The sequence below is a fragment of the Schistocerca nitens genome, chromosome 3 (assembly GCF_023898315.1).
Source record: "Schistocerca nitens isolate TAMUIC-IGC-003100 chromosome 3, iqSchNite1.1, whole genome shotgun sequence".
In the NCBI taxonomy this organism is placed as follows: domain Eukaryota; kingdom Metazoa; phylum Arthropoda; class Insecta; order Orthoptera; family Acrididae; genus Schistocerca; species Schistocerca nitens.
In genome coordinates, this window is record NC_064616.1 from 724,098,676 (window position 1) to 724,123,278 (window position 24,603).

The 24,603-nt window shown below is 44.9% G+C and overlaps 1 protein-coding gene across 1 annotated transcript in view; it reads right to left on the reverse strand.

Moving 5' to 3' along the window:
- Window positions 1-255: 255 nt before the first annotated feature.
- The window catches only part of LOC126248694 (1,4-alpha-glucan-branching enzyme), an 86,818-nt gene continuing 62,470 nt past the window's right edge, over window positions 256-24,603 (reverse strand). The window contains exons 13-14 of the mRNA XM_049949975.1: window positions 680-928; window positions 256-592 (exon numbers count right to left, since the gene is read on the reverse strand). Coding sequence (XP_049805932.1) covers window positions 548-592; window positions 680-928 — 294 coding nt within the window. The 3' untranslated portion in view covers window positions 256-547. The remainder of the gene's footprint in view (window positions 593-679; window positions 929-24,603) is intronic.

Here is a 24,603-nt window from a genome sequence, read left to right on the forward strand (position 1 = left end):
AAATTCAAGTTAAATGGAATTTTCGTAATAAATTATGTTCAATACGTGCTCTTTTGGATCAGAGGCGCAGGAAGGCAAACAACTCACGTAGGATGCTTGTGTGATGAAAATATAGATTAATGAAATCTATAATTATGTCCGCCTGAAAGTTTCTAACATTAATTTAGCCCTGTTGTTTATGAACCAGAACTGTGAAACTCAATGGAGTGACAATGGATGGGTTATCATGATGAGAGGTCAATTGAGAAATGCATATTAATGCAGTACTATATTTATTTAACAGTAAAAATATATTTCAGTACTACATTCAAATAACAGTATTAAAAATATATTTCACAGATATAATTCAACTAGTGTCAACAGTGTCATTTGTTTTTCAGAAGACATCAAATAAATGCAGTTTTCTAGTAATCAACTTTCAACAAACACTGAAGATGAGAAGCACTTATTTCAAATCATATAAAACTTTTTCTGAATTGATCTCTAAATCTAATATCACATGGTAACAATTAAAACCTCTTCACAGCAACAAAGCAATACGTAATGTTTAAACCTTTGCAAATAGTACAGCAACTCGTGATGGCAGGTAAGCCTAGAAAAAAAGACGCTCAAAGTGAGAATACTACCACAGACAGAACGTAAAAAGAAAATAAAAATTTAGGAATTAAGGGGTACAAACCTTAATAGAATATTTTCGGCCTGCAAATCCTTCATTTGATGTGAAATGTGAGACTGAGGTATCAATGCGATTATGACCACCAAATTCTGAAGAATCAGTATTCAGAACCACTTTATATTCTCCAGGTACATTCACGCCAATAGTGTAATCTGTGAAGCTCTTCGATATGTGAAAATTGAATGCAAAAAGAACTTCTGCTCTTTCAAATGCAATGACTTTATCATCTTCATGTTTCCAGCTGACATAACCCTGTAACCAAATACATTGCACCTATATTTTAACAATGAATTATTTTATCACAGCTCAATAGGATAATTTCATACGCAAGAGTCAAGAATACAAACTGCAGACATTTGTGTTCTTCATTCTTCAATTATACATTTATTTAGCTGCTTTGTGGCAGTCTGTCCACCAATATGCTTATTAATTTCTTTCACATGCCAGTTTATAAGCTGTATGTCTCTAAAAAATCTAATATAAAAGCAATGAAAAATTTCTTATGGTTCTGTTGGAACTACAAAATTCTGCAAACAATAAACAGGAGACTGCAACCATTAGAGAGAGGCAGGACACAAAGTGAAAAAGACCAAAAGCTAAGTAACCTGCCAAAGGCATCACCAGTGCTAGACGAGGTAAAAATGACTCAAAATATTGTGGAATATATTAGCTGTTACTCCAGAGGGAAACTACACGAATACAGGATGATTATAATTAAAGTTAAGCTTTCAAAACGCTATAGAAATAACGTGTTGGTCCGATGACTGCCGTGGGTTTGGAGAAAAGATTCGGAAATTCGAAAAGATGGGTGATCTTGATGTGTAACCTGATAGGAGGAGGAAATGAATTGATTTGACATTAGTGGAAGCAGTGACCACAGCAATGCAAGAGGAGACAAGTGGTGGTGTGCAAACATGTAGTGCACGGAGAATTGCCCGAACATTTGACATACCCATGAGCACTGTGTGTAAAATCCTGCGATACATCCTTCTTTGCTATCCATTCAAAATTACCCATTTGCACGAGTTGCTTCCTGTTGACCTGCCATCATGAGAGACCTTTGCCTTAGAATTTCTTTCTTGCATCGAAGTGGACAGACAAAATCCACTTCCATCTGACAGGATATGTTATTGCACAGAATTGTCTAATATGGGCAATGGAAAATCCACACACAAATCAACCAGTACCACTTCAATCTGAAAAGGTCACTGTGTGGTGTGTGTTTTCAGCATCATTTATCATAGGGCCACATTTTTTTGAAGAGACAGGTGCTCCAGGTTCTGTTACCTGTACCGTCACTGCTATGCGCTATGAGTGTCTTTTGCGCACCGATTTCACTCCAGCTCTCCAACAGCGTGGATGGGATAATTATTATGCAAGATGGCACACTTCCGCACATTGCAAATCCAGTTAAGCAGCTGCTGAAGCACCATTTCGGAAATGCTAGAATTACCAGTCGCCATTTCCCGACAGCCTGGCCATCCCAATCACCTGATCTTAATCCGTGTGACTTCTGGCTGTGGGGCTACCTGAAAGATGTGTTCAGTGTTCCGATTGCAAAACTTAGCTGTACTGAAGGCACGCGTTCCACAACACATTCTGAACGTGACCCTGGAAACACTTTGATCAGTTGTGGAACACGCTGTTTCTCGATTTCAGCTTGTTGCAGAAAACGGTGGACAGCATATTGAACATGTTTTGCACTAGTCACATGGAAATTAATAATCCAATTTGATTTTAATTTATGCTTTTGGTCTCAGGACAATTAAAAATTGATTTTTCCTATCTGATATATGACCTTGCCATGGAGGATGGGCTCACATAACTAACAGTATCACACCTGTACACCCATGCACACTGAGTAGTGCAGTTTGTTTAGTGTTGAACATACATCTTAGGCATTGCTGTATGATTCTTTTGTCATTTGTAGTTGATCACTATTAAATTATGCTTCATTTTGTAACTATTTAAATTTCTTCTGCCATATGTTTTCCTCCTCCTCCGATAATATTCCGTAGCAATTTGACTTCATTCTGGCTAGTGGTGTTATTTCTACAGTGGTTTGAAAATTTAACTTTAATTATAATTATCCTGTACATTATAAAACAATTAACCACTCAGTAACAAAACAGATTAGTACAATGAAGTAGGGACACAAGGAAAGAATGAACCTCCAGCAGATATTAACAAAAAGCAGGTGCACAAATCTTCCTCAACCCAATTGTGCAGCTTATGGAGGGCATCAAGTTGGATGCTGAACTGGTAATCACAGCATGGGAAAGCTAATTACAAAGAATTTTGTAATAATCTGGAGGAAGACCAAATGGTTTAAGCCAAAACAACTATGAAATAATAGAGGTTGGGGGTTGAGTTGTTTGGGGGAGGAGACCAGACAGCGAGGTCATTGGTCTCATTGGATTAGGGAAGGACGGGGATGGAAGTCGGCCGTGCCATTTCAAAGGAACCATCCCGGCATTTGCCTGGAGCGATTTGGGGAAATCACGGAAAACCTAAATCAGGATGGCCGGGTGCAGGATTGAACCGTCGCCCTCCCGAGTGCGAGTCCGGTGTGCTAGCCACTGCGCCACCTTGCTCGGTGAAATAATAGGCCAAATGGAGTAGTCATATACAAGTAAATTATCATGCTAATTAAAAGAACAAATTCGGACACATTTAGTATCAGATTGGCGGAAGCAAACAACTGAACAACGTATGTACAGATACATAGAAGATAATATGCATCAAAACCAAGAAGGTGTATAAACATTTAGATGGCAGCATGAGATAAGCTAAACCAGAGGGGGCCAGTACAATCATTGCTCAAAGACAATTATGTTTCACAAATTCAAAAGGCCATAAAGTAACCCTTCTGTCTCCATAAGTGACTGATAGAGATCTTTAATAGCAACAGGAAGATTATTTGCAAGTGTAATTAACACATGATATGCAGCTGAAGGTTTGACAAGACAACTAGAAACACTTTATTTGTAACAGGTATAACATGACATAGCAATATTGCATGAGAGATTAGTTTTCATAGCCTTCTTTTTCAAGGTGAATGTGCACACTTAGTATTATTAGAGATTTTCCATTTAATGAAAGAAACAATTTCTTATTTATGCATTGTTAAATGAACTGCACAATAACAGAGATGAAAACAGGACAAATGGATGAAGGTCTCCTGTAATGACAGAGTAGACCTCTTACAAGTTTTCACCAACTTGGGCTGAATCTGTCTAGCTAATAAACTGTCAAAAACTAAGAATTTTGTGGTGGCACTGTATTTCAGTTTATGCATGTTAACAAAACATACACAACACAAACCCCTTCAAATCCCAGTACAAAGAACATTATTCTGTACATCAGGTGCATATACCAGTGCGCAACAAAAAAAAGGAACACGGATAAACAATTTTTGTGCCACGAATTTTTCACACTGTCCTCAAATAACTGTAGTATTAAATAATGCCTTACTTAGTGCAACAGCTACACATAAGTATTTGGTTTGAGATATGATTCCAGTTATCTGGCAGGAATGATTAAATAGGGTGGTAACAAAAGATCTACTGTAACTATGTCTGTTTAACATACTTAGCAAAGAGCACGTTTGACACACAATGAACTAATGCTACACCAAGAACAAACAGAACTTAAACTCAGCATGTTTTTCTAACAGGTAACTCAGTCAATGATATTTTTAACTATGAAAACTATGATCATATGCAATAGTTATGGCTAGTAGATTTTGCCAGAATAATATATGTCACTAGAACTTATGATCCTCTCTTGTGGCTCTCTCTGTTCATAAAGTTTATGAACACAAAGTTACCTATGTGTTTGTATTACACCAACTACGACTACTGCTATGTAGTGTGAACAACTTGTGATACGAGGTTAAATGATAACTGAAGAATGCTCTCGGGGGTATTTATGTGATCCCATTTTTTAGGATAAACTGACAGCCACAACTGGAAATGATCAAATGTACAATGGTTGCCATATATCCACATGACTTCCTCACAGTAGTTACTAAAAAAAAAAAAAAAAAAAAAAAAAAAAAAAAAAAAAAAAAAACCTACAGCTAAGTTAGAACAAAATTGTTACAAAGTTATATTGATGGTTCAACAGTGACGTTCTATCATCATGTTGAGGACTGCCAAAAACAATAATCTTTTCATGTTGCTGAAAGACAAAACTATCGAGAACTAGGGATCAGTCCATTACAATATATTGTGGTCCATTGATGTATAAGACGTGAACTGGTAATTAGGAATGTATTTCCTTGCAGAAAGGACATACAATGCTCAGATTTCTAAATCCTGTGACAAAAAATATAAACTCCATAGAAAAAAGTACCACTGAATCCTGTAAAACTATCATGATGCTATACATTACCAATGTTGTTAGTTTCAGTGCACTGTATGGACATATAATGATCAGGTGAGTTCTACTCAAATCATCCTTTAAATTGTTATCAATTGTAGTCATTAATTCTCATGGGCACTAAACATCTCATTGTCAAGAGTCCAAAAGATCATCACCACTACCACCAATAAAACAACAGAACTGTTCCTCTTGGCTTGTGAAAGTGTGTAGCTCAGGAGGCAACACTATATACAGCGTGTTACAAAAAGGTACGGCCTAACTTTCAGGAAACATTCCTCACATATAAATAAAGAAAATATGTTATGTGGACATGTATCCAGAAACGCTTAATTTCCATGTTAGAGCTCATTTGAGTTTCGTCAGTATGTACTGTACTTCCTCGATTCACCGCCAGTTGGTCCAATTGAAGAAATGTAATGTTGACTTCGATGCTTGTGTTGACATGCGACTCATTGCTCTACAGTACTAGCATCAAGCACATCAGTACGTAGAATCAACAGGTTAGTGTTCATCACGAACGTGGTTTTGCAGTCAGTGCAATGTTTACAAATGCGGAGTTCGCAGATGCCCATTTGATTTGATTTACAAGTACGACACAACATGTGGTTAATGCACGATGGAACTCCTGCACATTTCACTCGAAGTGTTCGTACGCTTCTCAACAACAGATTCGGTGACCGATGGATTGGTAGAGGCGGACCAATTCCATGGCCTCCACACTCTCCTGACCTCAACCCTCTTGACTTTCATTTATGGGGGCATTTGAAAGCTCTTGTCTAGGCAACCCCGGTACCAAATGTAGAGACTCTTCGTGCTCGTATTGTGGATGGCTGTGATACAATACGCCATTCTCCAGGGCTGCATCAGTGCACCAGGGATTCCATGCGACGGAGGGTGGATGCAAAAAAATGGCTCTGAGCACTATGGGACTCAACGGCTGAGGTCATTAGTCCCCTAGAACTTAGAACTAGTTAAACCTAACTAACCTAAGGACATCACAAACATCCATGCCCGAGGCAGGATTCGAACCTGCGACCGTAGCGGTCTTGCGGTTCCAGACTGCAGCGCCTTTAACCGCAGGGTGGATGCATGTATCCTCGCTAACGGAGGACATTTTGAACATTTCCTGTAACAAAGTGTTTGAAGTCACACTGGTACGTTCTGTTGCTGTGTGTTTCCATTCCATGATTAATGTTATTTGAAGAGAAGTAATAAAATGAGCTCTAACATGGAAAGTAAGCGTTTCCGGACACATGGCCACATAATATATTTTCTTTCTTTGTGTGTGAGGAATGTTTCCTGAAAGTTTGGCCGTACCTTTTTGTAACACCCTGTATACCCTATTTGAAAAATTTTATTTGTTTATTCATTATATATGTACTCCAGGGTTCAATCCCCAGTCAGTCGAAGAACTTTTCCTGTCACTCATTGTTTCTTTGGCCTCTGGAAATGGTTTGTGTATACAAAAATGTAGGGTAGCACCACAGTCTGGCATCTACATTAATATGTATGTCCCCCCAACTGGCTGGGTCAGTCAGTTTTAAGTCAGGAAAGTGCTTACTTCTTTCGCCATGTCTAGGAAGCCTACATTCATGTTACGGATATTTTTGTTGTTGTTGTTGTTGACAGATTATCTGCACACTGGAAGCTACTGCAGGTGTTCAATTGTGGTAATTGTAATTTTTACCCTGCCCACAGTGCCCTTATAAGGATTTTTAGTATCGAACTGGAGAAACATTGGAGGAGATAATTAGTGGTACTATAAATTGGTTTGTTGGGGGTTAAGGGACTAAACAGCAAGGTCATCAGTTCCTTGGTCAAGAGATAACTTACCTGGAGTTAGTGATGTCAGCCCAACTTTGATCTAATTATGTAAGTACTGTAGTGGGAGAGGCCTGTGCAGATGATCGTGGCTTTAATCACACTGACTGCTGTAACCTGCTAGTGCAACATTTCAATACCACACCCATCTCAGTACAATGGTAAAATTGCTCAGACTATGACCACCAGTATTACCAAGACTTTAAAAACTTTGGTGCCCCCGCAGCTGAAGCAGTACATGACACACGAAGTATCTGTCCAACAATAAGCATGCCCTGGTGCTTATTAATACTGGCATTCCAACCAGCAAATGGCATTGAAGTTGTCACAGCTGAGGAGAGGGCTACCACTGAGGGGCCGTTGTCATTCACTCACCATCCACTGGAGCAGCTGTCTCTGTTACCTACACCAGATGCTGGCAGCCAGATGTGAGACCAGGGTTTGTTCACTGTTGTCTCCACTGCCGACACATACCATGGCAGACCACCAGCTCACTTAGCTAACGGCCTTGGGCCTCAATGGCTGCACCAGCATCTGACGTCCAGGAATGCTTACCCTGTAGGATCGTCACACTACTGGACCCTGCTGGGTATAGTATCTGTAGGCATCTTCATGACTATGCATTCTGCACCGAGGATCAGGGATTTGATGCCCACCTCTCACTTACAGGATGAGTCTTCTGTAATAAACTGTCATAAACAAATAAATGAATCCACTGCCTGCAAACAGAATGTGATTGGAACTGCCTCATCTACCCACTACAGAGCCCCAACATCCTATATTTGGAATGTCAAAAGCACTAGTGGGGAGGCTTCAACAGATGTCGGACATTGGTGCAGAACAAAAATGCAGCAGTAATTCAACAATAGTGTTCAGCAGAAGAATGTGAGTAATTGCGAACTATAAGCACTGTATGGGGTTGTATGGTCATGTTACTTTTCCCTCTCTAAACTTACTAATATTTTACATTTAATTCTTTTGGCTTCTGTCGGTAATGGATGGTGAGTAAAATGGCGTTGGGTGAGAAAGTAGCAGCTCGACAGGCTATTGATCAGATTGCTCAAACGAAAGCAGATAATGTGTAGTTACATATGGAACTAAAGAATTTACAGGAAGAAACAAAAACAGTACCCTCCCAGTGTGTTCCTACCTGTCCTACATGCTAGCACTGCCAAACTGATCACTTTTTTTTTTGGTGGGTGTGAGAAGGTGGGGGGGGGCAGAGAGGTGCAGGGGGGAGAGGGAGTACACAGAGAGAGAGAGAGAGAGAGAGAGAGAGAGAGAGAGAGAGAGAGAGAGAGAAGGTGGGGGGGGGGGAGAGAGAGAGAGAGAGAGAGAGAGAGAGAGAGAGAGAGAGAGAGAGAGAGAGAGAGAGAGACAAGGGGGGGAGAGAGAGACAAGGGGGGGGGAGAGAGAGACAAGGGGGGGGAGAGAGAGAGAGACAAGGGGGGGGGAGAGAGAGAGAGACAAGGGGGGGAGAGAGAGAGAGACAAGGGGGGGGGAGAGAGAGAGAGACAAGGGGGGGAGAGACAAGGGGGGGAGAGAGAGAGAGAGACAAGGGGGGGGAGAGAGAGAGACAAGGGGGGGGGAGAGAGAGAGACAAGGGGGGAGGAGAGAGAGAGAGACAAGGGGGGAGGAGAGAGAGAGAGACAAGGGGGGGAGAGAGAGAGAGAGAGAGAGACAAGGGGGGGAGAGAGAGAGAGAGAGAGAGAGAGAGAGACAAGGGGGGGAGAGAGAGAGACAAGGGGGGAGAGAGAGAGAGAGAGAGAGAGAGAGAGAGAGAGAGAGAGAGAGAGACAAGGGGGGGGAGAGAGAGAGAGAGAGAGAGAGAGAGAGAGAGAGAGAGACAAGGGGGGGGAGAGAGAGAGAGAGAGAGAGAGAGAGACAAGGGGGGGGAGAGAGAGAGAGAGAGAGAGAGAGAGAGACAAGGGGGGAGAGAGAGAGAGAGAGAGAGAGAGACAAGGGGGGGGAGAGAGAGAGAGAGAGAGAGACAAGGGGGGGGGGAGAGAGAGAGAGACAAGGGGGGGGAGAGAGAGAGAGACAAGGGGGGAGAGAGAGAGAGACAAGGGGGGGGAGAGAGACAAGGGGGGGGAGAGAGAGAGGGAGACAAGGGGGGGGAGAGAGAGGGAGACAAGGGGGAGAGAGGGAGAGGGAGAGAAGGGGGGAGGGCGCCGAGAGAAGGAGGGAGCGAGAGAAGGGGGGAGGGGGCCGAGAGAAGGGGGGGAGGGGGCCGAGAGAAGGGGGGGAGGGGGCCGAGAGAAGGGGGGGGCCGAGAGAAGGGGGGAGGGGGCAGAGAGAAGGGGGTGAGGGGGCAGAGAGAAGGGGGAGAGGGGGCAGAGAGAAGGGGGAGAGGGGGCAGAGAGAAGGGGAGAGGGGGCAGAGAGAAGGGGGAGAGGGGGCAGAGAGAAGGGGGAGAGGGGCAGAGAGAAGGGGCAGAGAGAAGGGGGAGAGGGGGCAGAGAGACGGGGGAGAGGGCGCCGAGAGAAGGGGGAGAGGGCGCCGAGAGAAGGGGGAGAGGGCGCCGAGAGAAGGGGGGGAGGGCGCCGAGAGAAGGGGGGGAGGGCGCCGAGAGAAGGGGGGGAGGGCGCCGAGAGAAGGGGGGGAGGGCGCCGAGAGAAGGGGGGGAGGGCGCCGAGAGAAGGGGGGGAGGGCGCCGAGAGAAGGGGGGGAGGGCGCCGAGAGAAGGGGGGGAGGGCGCCGAGAGAAGGGGGGGAGGGCGCCGAGAGAAGGGGGGGAGGGCGCCGAGAGAAGGGGGGGAGGGCGCCGAGAGAAGGGGGGGAGGGCGCCGAGAGAAGGGGGGGAGGGCGCCGAGAGAAGGGGGGGAGGGCGCCGAGAGAAGGGGGGGAGGGCGCCGAGAGAAGGGGGGGAGGGCGCCGAGAGAAGGGGGGGAGGGCGCCGAGAGAAGGGGGGGAGGGCGCCGAGAGAAGGGGGGGAGGGCGCCGAGAGAAGGGGGGGGAGGGCGCCGAGAGAAGGGGGGGGAGGGCGCCGAGAGAAGGGGGGGAGGGCGCCGAGAGAAGGGGGGGAGGGCGCCGAGAGAAGGGGGGGAGGGCGCCGAGAGAAGGGGGGGAGGGCGCCGAGAGAAGGGGGGGAGGGCGCCGAGAGAAGGGGGGGAGGGCGCCGAGAGAAGGGGGGGAGGGCGCCGAGAGAAGGGGGGGAGGGCGCCGAGAGAAGGGGGGAGGGCGCCGAGAGAAGGGGGGGAGGGCGCCGAGAGAAGGGGGGGAGGGCGCCGAGAGAAGGGGGGGAGGGCGCCGAGAGAAGGGGGGAGGGGGCCGAGAGAAGGGGGGAGGGGGCCGAGAGAAGGGGGGGAGGGCGCCGAGAGAAGGGGGGAGGGGGCCGAGAGAAGGGGGGGGGGGAGGGCGCCGAGAGAAGGGTTGAGGGCGCCGAGAGAAGGGGGGGGAGGGGGCCGAGAGAAGGGGTGGGGCGAGAGAAGGGGGGGAGGGGCCGAGAGAAGGGGGGGCGAGAGAAGGGGGGGAGGTGGCCGAGAGAAGGGGGGCAGAGAGAATGGGGGGAGGTGGCCGAGAGAAGGGGGGGCGAGACAAGGGGGGTGGAGGTGGCCGAGAGAAGGGGGGGAGGTGGCCGAGAGAAGGGGGCAGAGAGAAGGGGGGGAGGTGGCCGAGAGAAGGGGGGGGCGAGAGAAGGGGGGGGAGGTGGCCGAGAGAAGGGGGGGCGAGAGAAGGGGGGGGGAGGTGGCCGAGAGAAGGGGGGGGAGGGGGCAGAGAGAAGGGGGGAGGTGGCCGAGAGAAGGGGGGGCGAGAGAAGGGGGGGGAGGTGGCCGAGAGAAGGGGGGGAGGGGGCCGAGAGAAGGGGGGGAGGGGGCAGAGAGAAGGGGGAGAGAGGGGGCAGAGAGAAGGGGAGAGGGGGCAGAGAGAAGGGGGAGAGGGGGCAGAGATAAGGGGGAGAGGGGGCAGAGATAAGGGGGAGAGGGGGCAGAGAGAAGGGGAGAGGGGGCAGAGAGAAGGGGGAGAGGGGGCAGAGAGAAGGGGGAGAGGGGGGCAGAGAGAAGGGGGAGAGGGGGCAGAGAGAAGGGGGAGAGGGGGCAGAGAGAAGGGGGAGAGGGGGCAGAGAGAAGGGGGAGAGGGGGCAGAGAGAAGGGGGAGAGGGGGCAGAGAGAAGGGGGAGAGGGGGCAGAGAGAAGGGGGAGAGGGCGCCGAGAGAAGGGGGAGAGGGCGCCGAGAGAAGGGGGAGAGGGCGCCGAGAGAAGGGGGAGAGGGCGCCGAGAGAAGGGGGAGAGGGCGCCGAGAGAAGGGGGAGAGGGCGCCGAGAGAAGGGGGAGAGGGCGCCGAGAGAAGGGGGAGAGGGCGCCGAGAGAAGGGGGAGAGGGCGCCGAGAGAAGGGGGAGAGGGCGCCGAGAGAAGGGGGAGAGGGCGCCGAGAGAAGGGGGAGAGGGCGCCGAGAGAAGGGGGAGAGGGCGCCGAGAGAAGGGGGAGAGGGCGCCGAGAGAAGGGGGAGAGGGCGCCGAGAGAAGGGGGAGAGGGCGCCGAGAGAAGGGGGAGAGGGCGCCGAGAGAAGGGGGAGAGGGCGCCGAGAGAAGGGGGAGAGGGCGCCGAGAGAAGGGGGAGAGGGCGCCGAGAGAAGGGGGAGAGGGCGCCGAGAGAAGGGGGAGAGGGCGCCGAGAGAAGGGGGAGAGGGCGCCGAGAGAAGGGGGAGAGGGCGCCGAGAGAAGGGGGAGAGGGCGCCGAGAGAAGGGGGAGAGGGCGCCGAGAGAAGGGGGAGAGGGCGCCGAGAGAAGGGGGAGAGGGCGCCGAGAGAAGGGGGAGAGGGGGCAGAGAGAAGGGGGAGAGGGCGCCGAGAGAAGGGGGAGAGGGCGCCGAGAGAAGGGGGAGAGGGCGCCGAGAGAAGGGGGAGAGGGGGCAGAGAGAAGGGGGAGAGGGGGCAGAGAGAAGGGGGAGAGGGGGCAGAGAGAAGGGGGAGAGGGGGCAGAGAGAAGGGGGAGAGGGGGCAGAGAGAAGGGGGAGAGGGGGCAGAGAGAAGGGGGAGAGGGGGCAGAGAGAAGGGGGAGAGGGGGCAGAGAGAAGGGGGAGAGGGGGCAGAGAGAAGGGGGAGAGGGGGCAGAGAGAAGGGGGAGAGGGGGCAGAGAGAAGGGGGAGAGGGGGCAGAGAGAAGGGGGAGAGGGGGCAGAGAGAAGGGGGAGAGGGGGCAGAGAGAAGGGGGAGAGGGGGCAGAGAGAAGGGGGAGAGGGGGCAGAGAGAAGGGGGAGAGGGGGCAGAGAGAAGGGGGAGAGGGGGCAGAGAGAAGGGGGAGAGGGGGCAGAGAGAAGGGGAGAGGGGGCAGAGAGAAGGGGGAGAGGGGGCAGAGAGAAGGGGGAGAGGGGGCAGAGAGAAGGGGGAGAGGGGGCAGAGAGAAGGGGGAGAGGGGGCAGAGAGAAGGGGAGAGGGGGGCAGAGAGAAGGGGGAGAGGGGGCAGAGAGAAGGGGGAGAGGGGGCAGAGAGAAGGGGGAGAGGGGGCAGAGAGAAGGTGGGTAGAGAGAAGGGGGGAGAAAGATGGGGGCTGACCCTGACACCCTGAGTTTGTGGCTCCTTCAGCCACTGGCTCACATCTGATTGCTGATATGTGGATTTCCAGGGAAAGGGTTCCTGAAAGGCTGCCCAGGCACCACAAGACACCAGAGAATGATGATGCTTCTTATGCAGGATGCAGGGAGCGATTCCCAAAGATGGAGCCACAGGAATTATGAGAGGGAAGCACCAAGCATCCCATGCCCAAGTTTATTTAAGCAACTACCAGAGGTCAATGTCAAGGGAGTACTAAACCAGATACTGCTGATGACCTCGTCACAATAGTGGCAAAAATTGATATAATTGAGTCTGGATATTTTTCTTCTGAGCTTAAAAACAGCAGAGGCGATTTGTGATCGCATTTCCTGGATTTTGTATTCTTGGATTAGGGTTGTGCACTTCGAGGAGTGTGGCCATCCTTGCAACTGACACAGACAAGTGTCAGCACAAACTGCCAATTTTCATGAAGTGGCCGGTCACAGTCTCCACAAATTGGGTCACGTGCACATTGAGTGGACATGCTTTTAAGCACTGGCATATTAAGCACCGCATTGGGAGTGGGAAATACAGCTTCACATCACACTAGTAACACATGATTTAAACCTTCTCTGGAAGCAAATCCATCTCAAAAGTTAGGATGGACACGTACAAACCATAAAACTCAGGCGAGTAGGTGACTACAAGTCACTTGGTTCTGGTTTCCTGCAATTATTTGACAAAGGAGGGAAAGTTTGCAGGGTTTTAATAATCTGCAATGAATATTTGTCTGTCTGAAGAGACTGCTAGAGCCTCACGGCACCAGCCGATAACTTTTGTTGTTTCATGACTTTAAATTTCTGCCATGAAGCCACCTATTCTGATTATGGGCTCTTTCTGCAGGCACCATCATGCGCCAGAGCATACGCCACCTGCCTTGTTGGCCAGTGCCTGGAGTCCCCAAATAGACAGGATCTTACTCGTTGGCATGAATGGGGAGGTGACAGTGCAGGTATCAATAATGCAATCTGTGCGTCATCAGGTGGTCACCACCATACGGGCACCTGCCCCCCCCCCACCCCCCCCCCCCTCCCTTTCACATGGAAAGGCTAGCATGCTGAGTGACCTTCCTATAAGGCTTGCAGATTCTTACATTTTGGAAAGATGGAGATCATATTCAACTGGTGGGACTGAACATAAAATAAACAGAAATATGTGGTGTAAAATAAAGGGAACAAAGTGACAGAAGCCAGAATATATGTTCCAACTAGTTTGTTGTAAGCAGGGAATCTGTACTAGTGAATAAGTCTGAGAAAAGATATAGACAGAGAGTAAAACTGCAGCACAGCGAAGGGAAAAGTACTGCAATTGCTTGAGACCCAACTCATGTCATGTATGTACTCACTGGAGTGTTGTGAGTCTCCTGGGGGGGGGGGGGGGGGGATACTATAAATGTACTCATCAGCCAACTTAAAGATAAGGACAAAGGACGCAATATATGTGCTCAGAAAAAATAAAACCTGAAAAGTTAGGGAAACAACTGAATCGCTAAGTGGTAAAGCTAAAAATATGAATGGAAATGAATGGCAACATATCTGGAATAGTCTTACAGTTCAGAAAGACAAGTCCAGTATTCTATTGGACATAAGTGATTGTGCAAAAGTAAGTCACCAAATCCTTTCAAAGGGGGATGATCCACATGCTGACTGGTCATGCATCGTATCCTGATTACTTCTGTAGATTCAGTAAAAGTAATAAGGACACAAGCAATTTTTACACATTGTATGTACCTAAGGATGGTAACAGCATGTTACTGAGGTCATCAGTACCACACAATGCAGGAAACCAGTCACAGCTAACAGATAATACATTACATTCAAAGTAACAAGAAACTGGAAGGCTAGAATGGATATGTGCTAGAATGAGTGAGAACATACTATTCGAGTCTTGATTCTGGGAGCTGGCAGTGCTGTAAAGGTGTGGATTTGGAGAAAGACAGCACTTGAAATTTTGTTCTTCGTGTGGCGAAATTGTTACAGTGCCACGAGCAATTGAATCTAGTAGTGTTATTTTATTTTTCTTTATATTGTATTATGGAAGTTTTTTTTTTAAATATATATGTTTAGTGATGTCTTACTGCTACTTTCTTCTCCTATAGCCTTTTTCTCTCTTTTTTAATTTTCTTTTTACATATATATCTTAGTAGCAATTAATGTAAATGGATAGATAAAAAATCTTCTCACCAAGTGGCAGCAGTGGAACATACACACAAGAAGATTTAACTTTTACAAGCTTCTGGAGCCAGTGGCTCCTCCTACTGGCAGTCCAGTACGTGTCCCCTTACCTAGGGTTCTGGGTGGCTTTTCTGAACAGTACCCTTTTCCTTGAATCTTTCCAGTCCTTTGCCTTCATCCTCTTCCTGCCCATCAATTTTACTGCCAGAAGAAGGAGCCATTGGCTCCAAAAGCATCCTTTTGTATGTATGTTCCTCTGCTGCCATTTGGTCAGTAGATATTTTATCTATCCAGTTACATTATACAGGGTGATTCAAAAAGAATACCACAACTTTAAAAATGTGTATTTAATGAAAGAAACATAATATAACCTTCTGTTATACATCATTACAAAGAGTATTTAAAAAGGTTTTTTTTCACTCAAAAACAAGTTCAGAGATGTTCAATATGGCCCCCTCCAGACACACGAGCAATATCAACCCGATACTCCAACTCGTTCCACACTCTCTGTAGCATATCAGGCGTAACAGTTTGGATAGCTGCTGTTATTTCTCGTTTTAAATCATCAATGGTGGCTGGGAGAGGTGGCCGAAACACCATATCCTTAACATACCCCCATAAGAAAAAATCGCAGGGGGTAAGATCAGGGCTTCTTGGAGGCCAGTGGTGAAGTGCTCTGTCACGGGCTGCCTGGCGGCCGATTCATCGCCTCGGGTAGTTGACGTTCAGGTTTCATAACTAACCTTTTTCGTAGGACTCTCCATACAGTTGATTGTGGAATTTGCAGCTCTCTGCTAGCTCTGCGAGTCGATTTTCCTGGGCTGCGAACAAATGCTTGCTGGATGCGTGCTACATTTTCATCACTCGTTCTCGGCCGTCCAGAACTTTTCCCTTTGCACAAACACCCATTCTCTGTAAACTGTTTATACCAACGTTTAATACATCACCTATCAGGAGGTTTAACACCATACTTCGTTCGAAATGCACGCTGAACAACTGTCGTCGATTCACTTCTGCCATACTCAATAACACAAAAAGCTTTCTGTTGAGCGGTCGCCATCTTAGCATCAACTGACGCTGACGCCTAGTCAACAGCGCCTCAAGCGAACAAATGTACAACTAAATGAAACTTTATAGCTCCCTTAATTCGCCGACAGATAGTGCGTAGCTCTGCCTTTTGTCGTTGCAGAGTTTTGAATTCCTAAAGTTGTGGTATTCTTTTTGAATCACCCTGTATTATCAATAACTGATTATTTCTGTTGTTATTTTAGTAGCAATTAAGTAATGTATAATCTGGTTTTAGGAGTCAGTTTAGTGCACTGCTTTTCACAAAACTATGTATTTTTGTACTGTCAATAATAGCAGTTCTTAAGTTTTTCCTTTCAGTCATCAATGCAGAGAAGAAGTATTTTGGAGCAGATGGTCTTTGGTGCCAGGGTGAGTGCAGCAATCTGCGACTGCTGCTGATACTGTAGTGTACAGGGAAGTGTTATCAAGTGAGTGTATGAGAATACAGGATGACAGACAGAATTTCTATTTGGAGTCACGAATGGTAGCTTGCTCTTAGTGTAGAAAAATGTAAGCTAATGCAGATGAGTAGGAAAAACAATCCTGCAGTGTACGAATGCAGTATTAGTGGTGTGCAGCCTGATACCCTACACATCCATTAAATATCTATGCATAACATTGCAAAATGTGTAACATTGCAAAACAGTATGTAGGGAAGACAAATGGTTGACTCTGGTTTACTGTTAGAATTTTATGCGTGTGCAGCACATATATAAAGGAGACCGCATAAAGACCACTAGTGTGACACTTTGTGTACTGCTTGAGTGTCTGGAAGTCACATCAGGCCAGATTAAAGGAAAATATCAAAACAATTCAGACAAATGCTGCCAGATTTGTTATTGGTAGGTTCAACCAACACACAAGTATTATAGAGATGTTTCGTGAAGTCAAATGTGAATATCTGGAAGGAAGACTACGTTCTTTTAGTGAAATACTACTGAGAAAGTTTTGAGAACCAGCATGTGTGAGTGATTGCAGAAAGAATCTAACGCCACCAATGTACATCTTGTGCGAAGGCCATAAAGACAAGATAAGAGAAATTAGGGCTCGCATGGATGTGTATAGACAATAATTTTTCCCTAGGTCCATTTGAGAGAGGAACATAAAAGGGATATAAGATATCCTCCACCATACACCATATTGTGGCTTGCGGAGTATGTATGTCTGTAGTTGTATTATCTTATGAGACTTCTGTGACAAACTGACAACAATTTAAAGTTCACACTGAAGCATATACCCTAACACAAAATTGTTTAGGTTTTCATGACCACTTGGGGAAGTGCCTGTTGACTTTTGTCTTAGAATCTTCGGAAGACATTTGTTTCATGATTTTTCTTAAGTTTCACCAGCACACGTTTTGAGGAATACTGAGAACCTGGGGCAGCATGTATAAAAAAACTGGCATACATGGAATGATATTAGTGCAAGCCACAAATATGTCAGTCACAGCACCTTTGCCACGGCGGAAGAACAAAAGTTGGATATGTCCTTTCTGCAGAACGTGCCTAGGCTACGTAGTATGCAAACACAACACGAAGGCTACTTACAAACTGACTAAGAGATCTAAGAATAACTCAGATTGCCAAAGGACAAAAGAGACCTACTTGCAATGTTTGGAATATACTGCTTGTACATGTGGAAAAGTGTACATTAGAATGATTGGACAAGCCGTCAGTATCGGGTTCATTGAAGATAAAATGGTATTACACATGGGGACAGATGGAGAGATCAGCTGTGCAAAGCACACACTGTACAAAAGCAACCACATACTAAAACTCATTGACACATAGGTTCTTGCTGTGGAGAAGAGCTATCGCGCCCGTTTGTTCAAGTGAGCCATAGAAATTCAAAAACATGACAACACTTAACAAGAACAAACTAAGCTTCAAGGTAAATGGATACTAGATTCCCGTACTGCAGCAAACAATTGTTGCGGGTAACAAGAGCAGAACCCCAGCAGTAATGACCAGGGAAATGCCTGCAGAGGTTGGCATGACAGATTATATATATATATATATCCTGATATGTACTTTACTCCAGTCCTCCACCACTAATGGAGGGTGAATCTTTGATCATGTCAGCCATACTTGCAGGTGAAATGTTTGGGGGGTGGGGAGAGGTGGATGCGGGAATTAGTAACGACACACACACACACACACACACACACACACACACACACACTCCCCCTTCCCCGGAACAACTTTTTTTCCTGCAGATTAATGCCATTTAAGGTATAACAAAACAATGAAAAGTCCAGGTTGGAATATCAACAGTATTATGAAAAGGATCGACAGTTACTCACCATATAGATAACACTATATTGCAATGCTTGTATTGTTCAGAAGTATGATAAAAAACACATCAAGTGCATTCACAGTTGCGAATAGAGACAATCGTCAGCTGTATAACAGAATGATCATGAAAATGTGTGTCAGACTGGGACACGAAAACAGATTTCCTGCTTATCGCGAGTGGTCGCCTTACCATTAGACTATCTGAGCACAACTCACAGCCAGACTCAAACTTCCATATGTCATCAACCATGTGTTCACAACCTACACTCATACATTCATTATGTATATTCCCCAACAGGGATGACATTTTAATTGAAAGTTGCTTGCCCATGTTGTTGCATAAATACAATATTGCAGTGCCTGTATTGCATGCATGCATGCCTGAAGGAACATTGCACTGTACTTCTAAACAACACAGTACTGCTCGGCTAGCCTAACGATAAGGCGACCACTCAAAATAAGCTGGATATCCAAGTTCGAGTCCCACTCCAGAAAAATTTTCAATGTCATTCCATTATACAGCTGATGGTTGTCCACCAGATTCACAACTGCAAATGCATTTAATGTAGGGGTGACACATTGACTTGCAGACATGCACAAGGAAGAGACCATTACACAATGAGATTTCACCCAAAGCCTTCTTCAGGAGCGGGGGAAGGGGGGGGGGGGCGGAGTGCACACGCATTCACACAAGCACACATGACTGCTATCTCCAGCTGCTGCAGCCAGAATGCTGCAGTGGGTGAAGATGTGGGTGTGAGGTGTGCCTGCTTCTATGAACGAATGTGTGTGTTCTTTTCTGAAGAAGGGTTCAGCCGAAAGTTCATTGTGTAACACACTTTTTGTTGTGCCTGTCTGCAACTCAACGGGTCATCTTTACAGTGAGTAGCAGTCTATCCTTTTCATAATATTGTGGCTACTTTAAGGTAGTCTATTTTATTCTCATGATCAAAATAAGGCAGTTACTTGCCAAGAACAAAAACCGTTTTCTGCCTATTCCTGTCTATTCCTGTCTATTTGGTGATGGTGCTCAACAGTGACCCATATGGGTTCCATAGGATTTGCATCAGTTGAATTTGGTTGCTGAGATATCAATGTGAGTTCACTACAATGCCCCTCAAACCACTGGAGCATGGTTCTGGTTCAGAGACTTGGATAATTATTCTGCTGAAAGATGAAATCACTGTTGGGGAAGAAATCATGTATGAAGGGATGCCACAGCTGTCAGTGTGTGTTGTTACTTCCACAGGCTCTGTGCAAGTGCAGGATAATGTCTCCCTCACCACAATACTGCTCTCACTAGCCTACGTCCGTGGCGCACTGCACATTGTGATCTGCCATTGATGACAGCATTCATGGAGACAACCATCAACCCAGTGTAGCAAAAATGTGATTCATCTGAAGAGCCGACATGTTTCCATTGATTGATGGTTGATTCCTGCTGGTTCCATTCCCACTGCAATCATAACTGACGATGTCATCGGGTCAACATGTGGACACGTAGGGGTGGTCTGCTGGCGAGCTCCATTTTCAACAATGTACGGTGAATGGTGTGCTCTGACACATTTGTGTGTTCACCAGCATTGTGCACTTTTGGCAGAGATGCCACACATTACCATCTATCCTATTTTACAGAGCAGACAAGCCTCTGAATGACACATTCTATGAAGGGTCATGGATGTCCAACCATTTAGCGCCTAGTGGTAATTTCACTGTACTGCTACCTCTTTCCGTAGATGCTCACGACAGTAGCACGTGAACATTTGAAATGCTCTGCCATTTTTGAGATACTCACTCACAGGCTCTGCATAACAATAATATGCCCATTTTCAAAGTAGCTTATCTCAGTGGATTTCCCCCATTTGCAACCCACACCTTTGCTAAGGTGACCCCTTGTTCGTGACTGCTCTGCTTACATACTTTTGCTACCGCGTCATGCCTGCAGTGCCACAAGGTGGCATCCAATGTCGCAGTGGGCAGTGGTCATATGCAAGGTGTCCAGTGAACCTCGAAATCTTTAAAACCTGGTAAAAAGCCTGGAATTTTCAAAATCTTTTTATTCGTTTTTAGGAGGGAAGTGGGAATTTCATCCAAATTTTGATAAGAATTATAAACTATTTTTAGTATGAAGTACAATTTATTAATTTGTAAATTTGTATTATTTACTAGCTAATATCGATTGTGTTGTTTCTAATAGGAGGTCCAGTGTCAAACAAAGCGATATATTCAAAGCCACAGAACGATCCAGAGAATGAGTCTACAATGTACTCATATTTACTATCAGATGACGTTACAAGAGCTGAAATTTTGTGGTGTTTGTGCACCATGAGAGTTATTTGTCAGTTTGGAACTGTGGAGTGTTATTATCTTCATTATATTTAGACAGCCAAATTGCATAGAAAATAAATTGTAAAAATCTAAACTTTGTTATAGCATTGAACACGCATTGGCTCCATACAAATACGTAAACTTGCTGACCTCATTGACAAATGTGAAATGACTGAACTCATATTTGATGAAAGTATGAATACTGTTTCTTGAAAAACCGAGATGGATTTCTATGTACGATTTTGGGAGTACTTTGATTCTGGCATTCGGAAACATGCAAGGGCAAATGATTTGCTAAAAGGTATAAAAATATTGTTGGGTTTGGAAAACCTAAATATTTGCAGTTATCAATTGAGGGACCAAACGTAAATTTAAAACTTTTTGAATGGCTTTAACAAGAAACTAAAAGAATCCTTTGATTGCCTACAACTGCTACAAATTGGTACCTGCAGTTTGCACATATTACATGGCACTTTCTGAACAGGCATATCCAAAAGTAATTGGGAAATTGTGTCATTTTTGACAGTGCTTTATTATTTATTTCCTGTTTCACCTGCACGAAGGTCACAATACACTGAGATAACTGGATCTTCATCTTCTCTCAGGTCATTTTGTGGAACAAGATGGGTCGAAAACAACAATGCAGCAGAAAAAGCTGTGGAAATTCTTGAACATATTTGAACTTATGTTACTGGGATAAAGAAATTGGAAACTACTTCTCAGTCATCAAGTTTCAGAGTTGCTTCTCAAGCTATCGTTGACAAATTGCTAGCTCCAAAACTGGCATTCTTCACTTCAACAGCACACTTGTTGGAACCATTTTTACTCTATTTTCAGAGAGATGTCTTGATGGCTCCATTTCTGTATGATATACTACACAATCTTATGAAAATACTGATGCAGCGAGTTTTGAAACTAGAGGTCTTAAAAAGCAAAATAATCATCTTTACTGAAAACTGACTTAAAGGATGTAAATAATCTAATTACCGCAAGACAGTTCAATCTGGATTCTGCTATGAGAATTGTGCTGAAAAAAAAAAAGCATGTACCTGAAGAGGAAATATTGTTGCTAAAGGAAAACATGCGAACAAGCACTATTGGCATAGTAGAGAATTTGCCAAAACATAACTTCTCGAATATAACATAAAATGTGTGATTTCCTGCTTGAATCCAGAAATTGCATTAAACCAGGCAGTAGCTCAAAGCAGATTCAAAGTATATCTTGAAATTTTGGTATCAAACGGAATAATGTGGATTCAAATGCACACTGTGTCAAAATTGGAATTTGCGGTGATCTGCAGAGAAAAAAGGATTGAAGACGAGATGAAATGTTACAAAAGAAGTAAAAATCGTATTGATAAATTCTGGATTAATATTATTGAATTATCTTCACAGTCATGCCCAAATTTCTGAGCTTTTGTGCAAATTATTTTAATAATCTCACATGGAAATGCTACCGCTGAGTGAGGCGTTTCTGTAAACTCTGAAATAATTGTTGAAAATCAAACAGAAAAAAATCCTTATTGCTCAAAGACACACATGACACAGTCCAGGATGCAAATGGAGTTGACAATTGCAACATTGACAAAAGTCTTATACACTGTTTTCGAAATGCACATTCTTTGCAGAAAGACTATATGAAACATAAGGTGAAGGAAGGTGAAAGAGAAAAGGAGGAGCGATTGTTGAACAAATGAAAGTAAGCTGAAATCAAAGAATTGGAAACAAAATGAGCACATATGTTGAGTGAAGCCTCAAAGATTTCAGCAGAGATAGAACATTTAAAGAAATGATTTATTCATGTTTATCATGACAGATTTCTACAGTTGGTTCCCTTTAATCAGCAAGTTACAATGTATATATATTTGTAAAAACAGAATTTGTACTAGTTTTGAAAAAAATGATGTTTTAGTCTCAAATTTAACATGGAAAAAATTTGCCTTGAAAACAGGTCATGGACATGGGGGGATGTTGGTATAGAGGGAGGTGGTATCAATAGTGACAAGCAAAGTGTGTGATGGGAGTGTGGTGGGCAAAGATTTACGATGATCTCGAAAATGATTGCTATCTTTAATACAGGAGGATAATTGGGTTTGTGGATCTTAGGAAGATGGTGGGGGAGCGTGATTTGGGTGGGGGTAAGAAGTTCTACGGATTGAGGCGTTAGTCCTTGTGAAGGGCCTGAGGTTGTAAGTAGGGACTGCATGTCAGTTTGAATCACAGGGATGGGACGTTTATGGCAGATGCTGTATGTAGGGATGTCAAGACAGCTGATGTAGACTCTTGCTTACATCCTCCTGTCAGTGAAGTACCATAGTGGTAGACCCCTTTTGTGCACTGGGGAGATAATTATGGAGTCATCAGTTTTAGTGAATGAAGAACCTGGAATTCTGCAGAGGTCAGGTCAGGGTCACGTTGTACGGACCTGAGGATGGATTGTGAAGCAATACTGTATGTGAGGAATTCTTGGAAGGCTTGTAAGTGATAATTTTGAGGTTGTGGTGGTGAGTCAAGAACTGTTCAAGGCAGGGCTTAATGTCAGGATTGCTGATGGAAAGTTTTTGGGATTGGCTTGCAAAGTTTTCTATATCTTTCATTTTCTGACTTGTTTATTCTCCACCCCTCCCCACCCCCCGTCCTCCTCCACCACCACCACTGCATATAATGCACTTAGCTTTCTGCTCTTATTTACTTGTGCACAATGTTTGATAGTGATCTCTATCTTGCATAGTACCCTATCTTCCACCTTTAAGGTCTAAGGTTTTGAAATCTAATGCAGTGCAGTCCCTAACAATCAGTCTTTCCTTCTCATTCTGTTTGTTAAGTTTCCCCTGATCCAGGGTTCTGGGTGACTTTTTCAAATTCTACCCTTTCCCTACACCTCACCAGTCCTTTCCTTCCCTCTTCCTTCCCCCTCAACCTGTCTGCCAGGAGGAGACACTGGGTCCAAAAGCTTGCAAATTTAAATACCTTTGTATATGTGTTCTCCTGACGCAACTTGGTGAGCTGTTTCTTTATCTATCCAATTATATTAGACAACATATGGATATATCTGAAAAGATTATTTCTGGAGGTGCAACAATCAGAAGCACTACGAATAGATTAGGACTATCAGACAATCCTGTGTGGACAGTAGCAGATTACTGTCCACCTCATGAAGTGGGAACTATGCCTGAGTACTTGCACAGTTGGTAAGGACTGCCCGAAATACGTTAAATGTGGTCAGTTTTTGGTATAAAATTTCCTTGCTATATATTATGATATTTTTGTTTGCACAGTTTGTAGTTTGTTGTTACATATTGTTCAATGTTTTAATGCTTCTGATACGATTATGGAAAAAAAGAAAAACAGCCAGTTGTCATATTTATCTCACTGTTGTGTCCACTTCATAGGCACAAAGTAGCACAAATACTGGGTTTATCATCAGGAAACTGTTCAAGGCTTCCAGTTTGTAGCCTGGTGAAAGTCACTGGGATAAGCCGCGACCATGACAATCTACCCTCTACCCCCCCCCCCCCCTCCTCCTCTAGCATTTACATATAGGCCCACTAGGCACAGGCCTAGGGGCGACACCTTAAGAGGAGCCACATTTTTTGCTCTGTACTTATTTAAACCTTTTTAATTTAAAATAACTGTGTTTAAAAATGACAAAAAATTTTAATATTGTTAAACAACTTGCTAGTTTAAATAATCCTCAAGAACTAAATTTGACAATACAAGCTTGGAAATATACATAGTTTACTTGGCGACTGGATGGAAATTTAACATTGGGTTTCTGTCTGGTATCATCTTCAGGATTGTTCAAAATATTTTGAAGTAAGCTGTCAGGACGGCAATCTACAATACAATGTTTGAAATGTTATTATTCTGAGAATGTTGTCGGCTTCTACTTAACCCTACCACATATTCCCAGTGAAAGTACCGGGACCCCAGAAAAGCTGTGATGGACTAATCAGCAGTTTCTTAAATACTGTAACATGTGTGGGCCTCATTATGTAAAACCCAACTCTACTTAAATTTCGTGTAGAAATTACGAGGAAGTAACAAGACAACCCTCCATTACTGTAATTAATGTGAAAGCTCTGTGGTCTTCGATCTTTGATTTAATGACACCCGTTTAACAAAACATGTTGACACTGGGAACGTTTTATATTTTTAAACATGTATATACGAAAAGAACATAACCAGAATATCTAATAATGTGTGAAATAACTTCACAACAGTTTAAAAAGTTATTTACTTATTTACTTAATTACTTTTTTTTGGCAAAAAAGAAGAAGAAACCAACTTTTGTTTGTCCCATTTATTGTGCTGCAGCCTGCACG